At 38.1% G+C, this 14,851-nt stretch overlaps 1 protein-coding gene across 1 annotated transcript in view; it reads right to left on the reverse strand.

Annotated features, from left to right (window-relative positions):
- LOC146379603 (F-BAR and double SH3 domains protein 2-like) overlaps window positions 1-11,759 on the reverse strand; it is a 45,128-nt gene extending 33,369 nt beyond the window's left edge. The window contains exons 1-3 of the mRNA XM_084940892.1: window positions 11,526-11,759; window positions 7,861-7,958; window positions 3,819-3,864 (exon numbers count right to left, since the gene is read on the reverse strand). Coding sequence (XP_084797018.1) covers window positions 3,819-3,864; window positions 7,861-7,958; window positions 11,526-11,546 — 165 coding nt within the window. The 5' untranslated portion in view covers window positions 11,547-11,759. The remainder of the gene's footprint in view (window positions 1-3,818; window positions 3,865-7,860; window positions 7,959-11,525) is intronic.
- Between the last annotated feature and the right edge of the window lie 3,092 nt (window positions 11,760-14,851).

Here is a 14,851-nt window from a genome sequence, read left to right on the forward strand (position 1 = left end):
AGCCAACATAGAAACTTCATATGATGTTTAAACAGGTCACAAAACGTTGGATTTTGATTACGGATGTTTTGTGCTGTGGTATTTTCTGGTATCAGTTAATCTAGAGATCATTTTCTCCATTAATTGGTTAATCCTTTAGCCTGTAAAACATCTGAAAATTTGAAAAACAGCTTATCAGATCATCTCAGAGCTCAAGGAAACGATTTCTACTTATCAAATACTCAAATAAAGGAAAATATGATGCCGTCAGTTGTCTTATTTGCCAAGTTTGGCTGATAAATAACATGAAGACACTGAGAAAAATCAGATTATGCATATAGTTAGTGAAGAACAACTGATTATCATTTTGGAGACACGGACGCCGTAATTTACTCCCCTACAAACAGACTGGGTTTGATTACTGTTCTCCTGTTTATGGCTCAAAGTAGCATTTCATTAAGCGTCTGATCCTTTAAATCTTTGAATACAGCAAAAAATAAATGCCCGATTCCCACGCAGACATTAATCCAACCTCTTTTTTCTGTCTGATCAAACACTTATAACCCAATACATTTAGCTTACTGCCATAATATTTACAAATATCAGACAAAAACCCTGAACTTTGCACACCTGAGAATCTGGAACAACTAAGTTTTTAAAAACCCAGGTGATTCATTATTAATCAAAATACTTTCTCACAATTAATCACAGTTATGTTATAAAAGACCACCAGATGTGCTCTCATCTGACAGAGATCTGTCAAGGTCTCGTGTTTATTAAACATGCGAGGATAAAATGTTTAAAACGTTGTGGCATGCATATCCAATAAAACACACATGCACTGGGTTACTGAAGCTCATCTGCAGCCTGAGCTCAACTCTCAGCTGGATACTCACATGTTTCTATTTGAATGTCCTCTCTGCATTTGTGTCAACAGGGATTTTTATTTAAAAGCTTCACTTCCTCTTAGTCTACCTACAGATCAGCTGATAAGTACCTTTAAATATTAATATCACATGCACATAATTTTAACAGCCTATGAGGCTATAAGCCCAAATTCATTTTGTGATGTTATAGATGAATTTATAATTGGAGACACATTAATCTATTGTTGTTCAGTGGTTTTGAAGTTTGCTATTTTCTTGGTATAGGAAAATGTATTTATGTGAAGTGACGTTTCCTCTTTTACAATCTGTAAAGAACAATATATTTGAATGTGTGTGTGTTTTGTCCACATGACGGGTATTGAAGCTGTCTAATTCAGTGTGGCCCGTACACACCTAGTACATTTAAACCTGGTTTATTAAGTTGAGCTTATTTAACAACTTATTTCAAATACTCGTCTCTCTCAAAGAAGTTTAAATAAATATTTCTCTTAGTTCACCACAAAAATATTCACCTTCACACTAACCCAGTCCTGTTGTCATGCCTCTTACAATCAAGTTCCTCCACAAAAGTCCCTTTTTACTTCTGCATTGTTAAAAAATTGTGTGAAGCCAATCGAGCAACTATTATGTACCCACACTGGAAGTTTTGACCGCATCAATGGAGGAAATTGGTCCATAGACCTGCATTAACAACAACAACAACAACAACAACAAAAAACCCCACACAAATCAAAACTTCAAACTTTAAAGTCCAACCAATCATTGATTAATCTGGTAATAAATAAATAATTAAATAAAATCAAACATTTATGTGCCTCAGCCAATCTGACCGGATTAAAGAATCTGCAGAGGATCCCAGTAAGTTATACTTGTAATACCTGTATTCCATTTAAAATCTTAAAGGCTGGGTAAATTACACATTTTCAGCATTACTAGACAAAAATAGGTCTTCCACTTGGGAGTGAATGTGTATAAAAGCCAAAGGTCAGGATTCACTCATTTGTACGCACATTAATTAAGGGGAGAGCTACAGGTAGGGTTGACTGATTATGGGAAAAATCTAAATCCAAATAATAAAGATTAAATGTAACTTTCTTTTCTTTTTTTTTTGGGTCAACACAAAAATCGAGCATTAAACATCGTGATCTCAGTATTCACACCTTCTGATTGTCTCCTTGAGGATCACAAATAGGACACAGGAGACAAGGGGGTGAAACTGGCCAACAGCCAGTGAGAATGCGCTTGACTCTGTGCCAAGGACACCAACACAGCTCACACTTAAGTTATACAAAGACTGATGTTGTGTAACACTGACCCCAGTACCCTGTAGCCCCGCAGTACTCCCAAAAAGATTGCCTGGGGAACCTCACAGATCCATAAAACGCATGCAAACTGTACAGTCAAACTCCTATGACCCCTCCAGGAGTTCTGCAAAGGCAATGAGCGGGATTCACATATTTCAATTAACTGAACAGCCTTGGCTGCAAGAGCGTTTTTTTCCTTCTACAGAGTTCGACATAACTGATGGCCAGTTAAAAAAAATAGTTTTTTGGGTCAGTGATGATGTTTCCACTAACTGCAGTTATGTGAGACAAACAGCTCGATGAATGCTATCTTTCTGGCTGTCAATGCTGTCATTTAAATCAAAAGGAAGCATTTCAGGTAATAAAAATCACGTTCTTATTGTCATGGCAGCATTTCACTTTCATTTGAGACTGTAAAACATATTTAAGAGCATGTGTGAATAAAATTATTCACACACGCCCACACATATTATTAAAACAACCTTATTAGCCTGTTTATCTATACGAAAAAGCTGCTATCACAGCTGAAGTGAAGATGTTACTTTCATAGATTAACGAGGATCTGCAGCTTCTCATCTCTGACATACAGCGAGCAGCAAAGATGCAACAGCACAACTACAACAACGAACCCAGGTGGAGTGACAGAAAACACTTTTCTAGAGTCGAAAACAGCTGTGATCACAACCAAAACCTCTGTTAATAAAAAGCCAGTGGGGTTCTTAATAAAACCAACTTTTCAATGGAGTTTAAGGGAAAAGAAAAACAGTCTTTGGTTTGATTGCCACGATCACTTTCATTGGCATTTCCCTTTTCCAGGCTAACAGTGTCCATCCTCTCTGCAAGTCAAAAAAAGGGGCACGGAGTATACTCCATTCATTTCAAAGCTTGATCGGCTTATTTTACCCAACAGTGTATGAAGTAAAAGAAATTAGCTTCTTAAACAAAAGGCTAGTAAAGTTGACATAAAATACTGACACTGCACTGTCTAGTGGAATGTTAACCAAAGCTCTGTAAGGACAATAAAATCTTGAGCATGACAGAACAATCAGGAACAGATATACACACTGCAGAAAAGCATTAATTTTCTCTTCTTCTGCTGATGTTCTTTCCCTTCAGCTACCAGCTGGGCTTATAAAACAGATTAATCCTGTTTCCGTTTGTTTGACTTTTCACAATAAACCTCTTGAGCACCAGACACACATGGGCAAACACACATGTATGGTTGCTGGTTAGATAACTACAGATGAGTCCCCTCTTTTCACAGAGCTGGTGGACATTCCTCACAGGGCTGCAAGACCTGAACAGAGAGGGGATTTTCAAACATTCGACTGGCGTCTCTAGGAAGCTGCGGGCAAAAACAACAGAGCGAGGAGGAAACGAGCCAGCGGATGGCTGGTGGATGCCGTTCTTCTCTCTGTTGTGGTGTTTTTTTCTGCGGCTGGTTTCCATTCATGAGCTATCTGGCCACATGAGAACTAAAAGCTTTCTTAGGGCCACATCCTCAACCTCACTGTCATATGGTGTGTTTGGTGGGCTGCATCGTAACAAATAAACGTATTTTTAGCAACAGAAATGACAAGGCAGCACAGCAGCGATGCTAACGAGCATCAGTAGTGGCGTGAAAAAGACGACAAAGAGATTTACTTACCTGGGCGTAGTCCCGCTCTATAGCTGCCCTCTTTTGGCTGAAAGTCCTAAAGAGAAGAAAAGGGAGTACATTTGTAAAACAGCACAGCACAATTATGGATAAGACAACATACAACAAATCTACTGTTTGCATCCATAAATAAAAACAGGATTGCAGAGGCAGCATGAGTTGTGTTTACTTGAACTTCAGATTTTTTTGCCAGTATATACAGATTTCCAGTCAAAATGATCTTTCACTGTCATCTAATAACACACAGACATACATTGCTTTCATAGCGTGGTCAGAATGACACTTTGAGGTATGTGCCCGTTTGCCTTCTTCTTGTTGAGTGTATGTACCTGTCCTTGTGGCAAAATGTGGTTCTGGAGAGACCTACTACAGTGGGAATTACCACAAATTATTATTGGATTTTGGATATACAATAGACTGATATATCAGCATGGCCAATATGTTGGCTGATATTAGCTATACGCCTATATATTGGTATTATATTGGTATCCTTTCCACTAGTAAGCACTCGGCTTGGCCTGACTCGGTTTCAGTCATTTTCCATTAGTACTGAGTACCACCTCAAGGTGGATGGGGTCGTCATAGCAACGCAGCCAAAAGTCACAACAATGGAAGACGGCAAAGCGATGGTGTATTTGCTGCTCGTTCTAAGCCTTTTTGCCAGATCGGGCGTCAACAGAATGCATGCCACCGATTGGCTAGTCAGTGGCGTCACACGATGAGTCATGAGAGCGTCCTACTTTTGCAGAACACAGACTCTCTTAATATTGCACCTTAAAATCTAGAAACAATAATGTAAACATCACGTAACTTCTACTGTTGTAAGACACATTTCTACTAGATATATCAGACAAGTTCACTCAAAAACCAAAAAAAAAAAAAGTCCACAGCTAGACCTGCTAATTTTAGCCACACTAACATTAGCAGTAGCTCATAATCAGACATGCACATCTACAATTGAATGAGTTGACTGATTTTTTTCTTCAGTTTATTCGACCAGTCTCCTGTTCAAGACAAAGTGACAACACTTGACAATAAAAGTCCAAGAAATCATTAAAAATCTGCTGATGTAAACATATCCCACGTATACCATACAAACCTATCCCATCTAGCATTTTTCAGGTATTTTATACCCGCATTACTAAAGTTGGGTACAGGAACCTGGTATTAGGCAGGTATTACAGACTAAAGCACTGATAATTTTTGACCTCAGTACTGAAAAATGATTGTGGATATAGTGAACTTTGTCATCCATGTGTGAAAGCAACATTCTTCTGTGATACTACACAAGAAATGCTAACACAATTGCCTCCTGAGAAGTCATTAAATCTATATAAAGATAATAGTGGCAATAACATCAGAAACCACCAGAATCTGAAAACATACTGTGATTAAAGAAACACTCTTAAAACCAAATGACCTCCTGATTATTCTTAAGCTCTTATTACTCCCCCCATTCCACGCCATCCCCTTAGCTGCCGCCCTCTTTCTGTGATAATTAACATGGATGTTTCTAATGACACCATCTAGAAAAAGCCCTACATTTGTATCCTACATATCAGAGGCGCCGCTCTTTTTTTATTGCCATTTCAATTATGGTTTTCTGTGAGATGCTCGTGGAAAACCAGCACTTTTTACTCACAATAACAGGAAGTTAATCACAATTCAACTTAAGTTTATGCAAAGTCTAAGAAAAGAAGAGAGGTCAGTGCCCTGGGAAAAATTCGAGTGAAGCAAAATCATCATTAAGTCGTTAAACATGTCGAGACTTGACTTCCATGCTCCACCCTGCCTCCAAACAATCTGCTGTACTTCCTGGGAGCTTCCCTCTCTTCCTCTTCACTGCATTTCCAAGGCTCCCTTTATCTACTGACCCCCACACTTACTTCCTGCCATTTTCCCAACCAGAGCTTTTGCTGACAGCCAGACGTAATTTCAAGTTTGCTGAATCATTTCTTGTCAGTGATTGAGGAGCGACCCTTAAAAAAATCTGTACCAGCAGAGTTTCACATTGTTCCTGGCTGAGTAAAGTTGCTCACCCTCCCACAGCGAATGGTTCAGGGTAGTCAGAACATCTGGCAGCTCTCTGTGACCTTGACTTCCAGCTGTTTGGAGGTCCACAGCTCCACCACCAACCACAGACAGGAAGCGGGGAGCCAGTAGGCTGTCAAATCTAAGGCTCATGATACAACCACAACCTTTGGCTTTTAACTTTTAAAATGCCTACGCATCTGAACACAGAGCTCTCTGTGTCACTATTTGTTTACTTGGCCCGATCCTCAGTTTTATAGACTAACCCACTTTGACTTTTGGATTTGGTTTCTTTAAAAAAGTGAAAAACAACCTTCAAATAGCCTCAGAAAAATGTAAGAAGAAATAATTGGTTTAATTTCTACTTTAAGGTGTGTAAAACGAAAACATGAGAATTATAATACAGAATAAAATCACATCATATTGTGATTTTGTAGGTAGATAATGGTGCCATTATCAAGAGATTAAATAAAAAAGAAAGAAAAGATTAACAAAAACAAGTCTTTGGCTATAAATTGATTTAAATTAGTTGCAGCTTTTGGCAGAGCTAAAATGTGCTTCTGAGGGCTCAAAAAAGATGAAAAAAAGCCAAATAAGAAAAGCAACACATTTTGGCCCAACCCTCTGTGCTTCAAGAGACTGTAATTTCTAAAATGTTCATAGTATAAAAAGAAAACTTGCATCCCACGAAAAGGTCATTGTTCAGAATAAATCTGCTGATTCTGAGGAGCTTTGACTGACTTTTTATGGACACTTATTCATTCACATATTTACAACAGCAGATGCCTGAATCGGCACTGAATAACGGCTTACAGTTATGTGTTTTTGCTGTAGCCCGTACATGAAGCCAGAAGTTTGCTAACTTAGCTAAGCACAAAGCTTCACTTTGTCCAAACATAACAACAAACAGGCTAATTTTAATGTTTATAGACACCAGCTTTGACTAACCAATCCTGCGTGCCAGGAAAAACTATAAGGAAAAATTTAAAAATACAATGCACATTTGTGTTTTTAATTTAGTGCTTGAACTTGTGGCGGTAGAAGGAATCTCAGGGCATAAGAGGGACTACCAATACCAGCTGTAGAGCAAGGATGGGAGACCTGCTGGAGAAGCAGCTAAGAAGCTGAGGACCTGAGGAGTGCCATAACAGCAAATGAGCCAGATGTTAAGGAAAAAAGAGATGGGAAAGGTCACAGCAAGCTGTTTAGCCGCGACTGAACTCCCTACAATTTTTTGTTAAGTAAACGTTGAACAAATGAATTGGAGAATCATTCACATGGTGGACAATTAAGATAAACTCCATGAATTGTGATACACATAGCAGGAAAACCTGTGTCCTTGTTTCAACTATCAAGACTCTTCAGTGAGAAAATGATGTGTTTTTTGAGTATATGGTACTATATATCTCCAGACATACTTGAGCAGCCTGGTCAAATAAAGTCTGTGTGTGCAAAACACTCCTATTTCACTATTTCATACACACTCATTTTATTTCAGTGCAGTGAGTCTTTTAGTTTCCCTCCTTTGTTGTCATTTTCATAGAGAAATATGGAGCAGAGAGCAGAGGAGAAGCTACAACCAAAGCCAAAGATTTTGACCCTTAAATACTGGAATTTAAACACACCCTAAAATTCAGGCAAGGATGTTAGAAACTCTGTTCCCAGCAGCAGCTCTCTCGTGAATAATGCAATAGCTTCAAATTAGCAAATCCTAATAAAATACCTCTTTTTTAACTGAGTGCTGTCACTTGCTGTGATCATGTTTACTGAATTTTTTGTGCTGTTTCTAAGGTTGATGGAAAAGAGCACGAGGTGTTTGGTTAATGCTTGATCTCCAGCTACTAGATTAAAAGATTCATAGCCATGTTCATGGAAATGCTCTAATTACTTTTAGAAGACGAACAGCTTTGCATATGCGGACCAGTCTGAAACTGTTTTACCTCTTCAGAAAAATCATTTTGGCATTTAATAGGTACCCTGTGATGCACCTGTGTTTGCTTACCTCAGGTCTTCGAGCAGGTCACACTCTGTCTGGTGTTTGATCTGTAATCTGCTCATCTGCTCAGCATGAATGTGTTTCAACTCCTGGGTGACCCGGACCTGAACAGGGGAACAGAACAAGGCTCATTAGAAACACCTTAAAGCTGTCTTCTTCTTCTTCTTAACCTCATACAGGTAGACCAAGGAGATTTCATCCTGCACAATCACAACAGGAGCATCTCTAGAGGGTAGATTCAGCTTAATTATGAGCTGACTCAGCTTAGCTCATAATTGGCATTACTGGAAGTGATAACCATCGTTATCAAGCAGTACCTGCGACCAGGTGAGAATTGGTCTCTCTGGGTTTCTAATTGGATGTGAATCAAAAGACCAAGAGTCTCATTACTGACCACCAGGAGTGTTTTGAACTTGTCGTATAAATACATATGAAATGAACTTATTAATATCAACTGATTTGGAGGTTTTGTCTCGTGATTTTGGTCAATTTTCCACTTTTTTATTACAACTCAAAAGTGAAAATCTGTTAAAAAAAACAAACAAACAAATCAAAAATCAAATATGATCATTTTATTTTAACATTGTATGATGTTCAAAACAATATGCCCAGCCGAAATACAAGAAAGCAACAACGAGAAACCTGATGCAAGATCAATGGGTTAGCAACACGTTTGCTTAAAGTCAGCGTTTTCGGAGAGCTCTTCTTATCTGGCCAGGTCACCATGACAACTGAAAGCATAACCTACTCCGTAAGAGGTTATGTTCAGAGTTTTGGTGTAAAACTTTTTTGGGGGGCGGGGGTTAGCTTACAGCATGTTCTCAGTGTGTTATAGATTCTCTGTTGCAGGACTGCATGCAACCTGTTGAGCTGTATCTTACTAACATAGGATGGCTGTAGCTCAGGTGGCAGAGCAGGTCAGCCACTAATCAGAAGGTCGGTGGTTCGATCCCAGGCTGCCTCCTGACTGCATGCCAAATATCCAAATATACTAACCCCATGTTTGCCTACTGGTGGTGGTCAGAGGGCCCGGTGGCGCCAGTGTCCGGCAGCCTCGCCTCTGTCAGTGCGCCCCAGAGCAGCTGTGGCTACAACGTAGCTTGCCATTGCCAGTGTGTGAATGTGTGTGTGAATGGGTGAATGACTGAATGTAGTGTAAAGCGCTTTGGGGTCCTTAGGGACTGAGTAAAGCGCTATACAAATGCAGGCCATTTACCATTTTACCATTTAACAACACATGGAGGAATGCAGTTCTGTAAAGTTGCAGCATAAAAATGTATCGCACAGTCACTGGAATCTGCATACATCCAGTTGGTTATGCAGAAAATGAATGTTTTCATGCTTGGTTCTAATCTGCTGCAGGTCTATTTTACACAGCTGGACACATTTGTGCAACATTTCTTTCCTGATTCATTACAGCTTTATTTTTTGTGGCGTATTGTCTTAGATCCCTATCACCAGCTCCTCTGATAATGTTTGACTGATGTAGGTGGAGAAAGTTAAACCACCATTGTGACGCCAATTACTTTCGGCCAGGGGTGTTGGTTTTGTCGAACCAGATAATGCATAATAAAGCCTGGCCATGTCGAATCTGATGTGTTTTCCAAGCTTCTGAAACATAGGCAAACACCAAAATTTTAAAATAACCACTTCATCCACTCACCATCAGTGCACTTCTGGATATTTAGCTGACATCTTAGTAAAAATATATATGTTCTTAACTCAAAATATAGTGTGTTTCATTCCCATCCCACATAATTCACACGATCCATCACCCCGTTTTCATTTTATAACAAAAACTTGACTTACTGAGAGCTAGTAAAAGGTGGAGAAATTAGTTAACTATTCCAGTCATCAGGCCGAAAAGCAATCAGCTATTCTGATGATCTATTTTTGTTTAGTCTGCGAGCAAAGAGACAATAAAATAAGCAATCTAATGATACAATGTATGCTTTGAGGCACTTCTGATGGATATTTTTGATTTTTTTTAATGCTTTATGGACCAAAGGACCACACAAAGGTAGCGTACTGATCAATAAAGAAATCAATGTTGTGTCTTTAGTCTAAGATAATTCTTTAGATAAACTTTTAGCTAACTAAGAGTCCAAGGAACACAAGATAGAAAGCAAAGCCTCATTACTGTCTTGTTTGTCCAAAAATGTCAAAATAGTCTGCTAATAACACAATTACAAGCAGAATTAAATTAGTTTTATTATACATTTTGTGGCTGTGTGAGAATAAATCATTACTATTAATTAATATCTTCTTACAGATATGATTCAGTATCTTTAGGTTCATCCTTGGGCGCAAAACTATTAAGTACAATAAAAGGGAGAGCAGGCAGTGCCTTTATTCCTTCATGAGCAAGTACAGAGGCCAGGAACCTCAGCTAAAATAACATAAACTAGATAAAAAGTCGTCAAAGATGCTTTACCTTAATAAACAATTTGCAAAAACATAGAAAAAATCCAAAATAATCAACACTGCTGCCACTGTAAATTATATTTTCAAGCTATCAGTATGTTAAACGGACTGCTTGTGTAACAGTTAAAAAGTTTTTCCCTAGGGCATCAGCAGGAAAAACACAGATTTTTACAATTACATCACCCTTCATGGGGGTCATGCAAAATGTCCAAACACATTAAAAAAATCTTTAAACGCTCCATAAAGCTCCAAATACAAAACAAAAATTAACCAAAACCTAACAGCTTTATATTTACAAAATGTCCTGTGGTTAAAAAACTGCCCTGCTGTTGAGTCTTGTTATTGAAATATGATCCCACATGAACATTTTTTCGCATAGAGGCAGACTTTGCTGAGATTTGTTTTCTTTCATGCTTATTTCTGTAATAAAACACTTAGAACTAATCTATACTTTAACACCTACTGAGCTTTTTTAAGCTTTAAATACACCCTTTTAAGCCAACGAGTGCTTTTCTTCCGCACACAGACTTTTTGTTAGAGAGAAAAAAATTCCACAAAACTCCGTACTAGTATCTGTCAACTGACTCTCCCGGAGCTATAGGAATATTTGCATCATAGTTCTTAACTTGACTTGTAAGTTTTACAATAAGGTTAGTCCTCCTCTTAAAATCGGCACACATAAAAACACAACTTGTATCTGCGTTGGACAAAATGAGGACCTTCTTCCAGCTTTTCACCCCCTAACTCTGCTCCTCTTAACTAGCGGGTGGCAGCGGGACAGGAGGGAGCCAAAGTGGCATTTACTTGAACTTAAGCGTTGCTTAGCTGGGTCAGTTTTGAGCCGATGTAAAACAAAATCTCCGTAATATTATTTATTTAAACAAAATAAACTTTTTCTAAGATGTGCGCACTTTTGCGGATGCACTTATTAATTTTAGCTGTCACTTTAGCAGGACCCTTTCTCCGTTCGAGAGGGAACGGGGCACGTTAACGGGGCTATTCTCCCTAAAAAAGTGGCACATGGGAGTCTTTTAAAATAAGTTTTCCTCTTGTGGTGGTATTTATAGAGGTAATGAAAGCAAAATCGACATATAAGCAAACAAACAAGGACATATTTGGAGAATAAAAGGGGAGTTTCTTCATTTAAACCGGGCGAAGAGCAACAAAGCATAAATTTCCAACCATTAAATATGCACCAGTCCGTCGAAGTAACGTTAGCTCAGGGGGCTACAACGGCAAAAACTCACCTTTCTCGGCGGAGGCTGCATCCTTGTTCCTTGACATAAAAACTACGCAAAAGAAGGCGAAAGTATGTCTGAAAAAAAGTCTGTCCAAACGCTACGACCAAATGATAACGGAAGAAGAATATTTGAGCAGGCTCAAGCGGCCATGGCGAGTCCAGCAAGTAGTAAGTTGAGTCCCGTTGAAAACACTGTGGCCCCAGGGCGCAGAAAACACTGCAGCGAATCAAACCCTGCGCAATTAAGACACACTTCCCGACAAACCTTCGAAATAAGAGCCCGGTTCTGGGAAACATAGAGGCTACTTCCGTGCAGAATCTCGAAAATAAAAGCACGCTCGGTCAAAGTGTGGTTTTGAACAGATATTTTAAGGTTTTATGTAAGTTATTTTGTAACGAATTAACATATGCCTAACACATAAGACGCGTTATACATGGGAACATGAGATTTTTGTATAGATAGATAGATAGATAGATAGATAGATAGATAGATAGATGGGGGTATCTATCCATTTATCTATCTAGCTATTCGTGCGTGTGCTATAAAAAATAAATTTCTGCAATAAATAATTCATAAAAATAATACTACAGTTTGTACTATAACTATTATTATACTTAATAATAAGATTACAAGCATATAATTATATATTTGTGTAGCAACTAGAGATGGCACGATACCACTTTTTAATGTCCGATACCGATTCCGATATCATAAATTTGGATATCTGCCGATACCGATATGAATCCGATATAGCGTATTTTGTAATCAATAAAACAGTTTTTTATAAATATCTTGCTGCATTTCGTATAAGTTCATACTCAAGTTTTAAAAAACAAGAGACTGAAGCTATTCTGTTATACCTGTATGCAAAAAATACACTCCACCCAAAACATTTTATAGTTCAGCAACACTGATCAATCTTATAAATTTAAACCTACACCATCCTCCCTATTCTGGTATTTTAAAGAGTACTTAGTGGAAATATTAAGCAACCTAACTAATAGGGTTGCCGACTCACAGCATTAACCGATGTAATCAACTTTAATTTAATGCAAGTGTAAAACAAATGCACAGAAATCAATTATTTTTCTACAATATTTAAATAGATTCAACATCTTTCTTCAACAGAATTGCAGACTGCACAGATGGTACCTTCCCAAAGGAAAAAGTACTATAGCTTACTAGGGTGTATATTAGACTTATTAGTTACTATATACAATAATGGATTTCTATACATTTAATCAGATGACCACTTTTGTTTTAATATTCAGATAATTATTTATTTAAAGTTTTTCACTGACATAACAAAGAAAAATATTTCTTTGTGCCCCCCTCTCCCTGTTAATGGCCTACCTGGCCCCCAACAAAGCTTTGCTAGACCCACCCCTGCACAGTTACCAGCTGTCAGCTACTTAGAAAAGGATCCTGGTGTTATTTGTCTCTCAGAAACAGTTCATAACTTCCCTTCAACTCATTCATGTCACCTAAAAGGTAAACCTGTTTCTCCATCACCTGCTCAGCTCTGGTGATTTAGTAAGGATCTTTCATCTTCATGTTTCCCTCTCACCACATATCCAAACGGATATCATCACCAGCAGCTTTTACAGCCGTGGCTCCAGCAAACCTCAGCTGTTACTAGAAAGTAATATTAAATACATTCTAACAACAGCTTATCACGCTTAAACGTGCTGCTGTTGTTTATCCGCTGGTCTCCTCTTTCTAGCCAAAGTGGGCGATAAACAAACAAGAAAGACGGGACTTGCGGCAGGAAAGCCGATCAGCTTATCATTGATCAGTTTCATGTTTGAAGTAATAACAGGAGAGGAAAGGAGAGAGAATGAGAGAAGTAGATGCAACTGCGCAGCAAAGACAGAAAAACTCCAGCTTTGTGTCTATTTTTTAATTCTAGCTGAAGTACGGGACAAATCGCTTCCTTTTCACCTCAATATGGAACTCTGATGGCCAGTCCAGCTGTGGCTCAATATCTCAGTTGTTAAGCTTAACGTGGAAATACTATGCAAACATTCAGGGATGAACTTACACACTTGCTTTACTTCTGTGGGATAGTTTTCGCCGAGATGAAATGCAGCAGTTAGGAAGCATGTGGCGAGGCTCCAAATGCTCCAACAGCCCACTGACAGGTCTGGCAGACAACAGCTCTATCACGTGACAAATACTGCTCTGATGCGCCGAGCTGGGTTATGCCAAGTAGCGCGTTTTGTGAGGTGATTTTGTGATACTTCAGATCGGATTACATTTTTTTTCTCTTTTTTCTCTCCGATATCCAATCCAGTAATTTAGGTCAGTATCGGATCGATACCGGTCCATCTCTAGTAGCAACAGCTGGTTTGAAGGCTCTAGAGAACTGTCTTTGTAAACACTGACATTTCTTTGTAATAGTAAGGAATTAAATTTCACTTTAACTGAACTTTTCCGGTAAGGAGCTGAATTAAGGGTTAAAAAGCCAGACATTTTCCATAACGGCCTGTAAATTAGGTTTAGTATCTCTGATACTAAGAATATGGTTTAATTTAACAAGCAGCCAAAAAGCAGATTAAAGCAGAGAAGGAAAACAGTGTTGGCTTAAGGGGGGGTGTCTAATTACAAAATATTCTAAAAGAATTCATGAGGAAGATAATGTTTCCATTGTTAGTCTAATTAATTTCAAGTAAAACTTTTGATAAGCTTTAATATGCTGCAAAGATATTCGCATATCCCAAAATTTGTCTTGCAGCCAATAAAAAAAATATAAGAATGCGCTCCAGGGAGAAGAAATGGATCCACCCCCCTTTCTGATTGGTCCTCTTCACTCACGTGGCAAGCCACTGCCTCTTTGACGATGAAGATCGCGCCTGCAGGATCATAAGTGCGATTTCCTGTGAAGTTTTCAAAATAAAATCATGTTTTTTTGCACCACGTTTTGTAGGAGCAGCTTCAGTAATCTATGAATTTTAAAATAAGAACGAATATATAAATATATAAAAACAAATGTAGAGTAATATTTAAAAGTAATAATGTTTTAAAAAATCCACAAAAACAAAGCAAAACTTGGTATAGAAATAAAATGTGCAAGAAATAAATGTTTCAAAAGCCCTCTAGCTCCTGAGTGTGAGACATTTTTTTAAACATACACATTTTGTATTTAAAATTCTTTACCAACATACTGCGCATCAGGCTGGATTATTACCATCAATGTAGACTTTAACATAATTAAAATGTATTAAAAAAAATTAAATACTGTATAGGCATGGAATGCTTCACATTACAATTTATTTAAAGACAAAATGAGATGTGTTTTATGTTTCTTTCATTGAAACAGGTGTATGCCTAAA

Source organism: Perissodus microlepis, chromosome 10 (assembly GCF_051167445.1).
Source record: "Perissodus microlepis isolate ML-2025 ecotype Zambia chromosome 10, ASM5116744v1, whole genome shotgun sequence".
Classification (NCBI taxonomy): Eukaryota; Metazoa; Chordata; class Actinopteri; order Cichliformes; family Cichlidae; genus Perissodus; species Perissodus microlepis.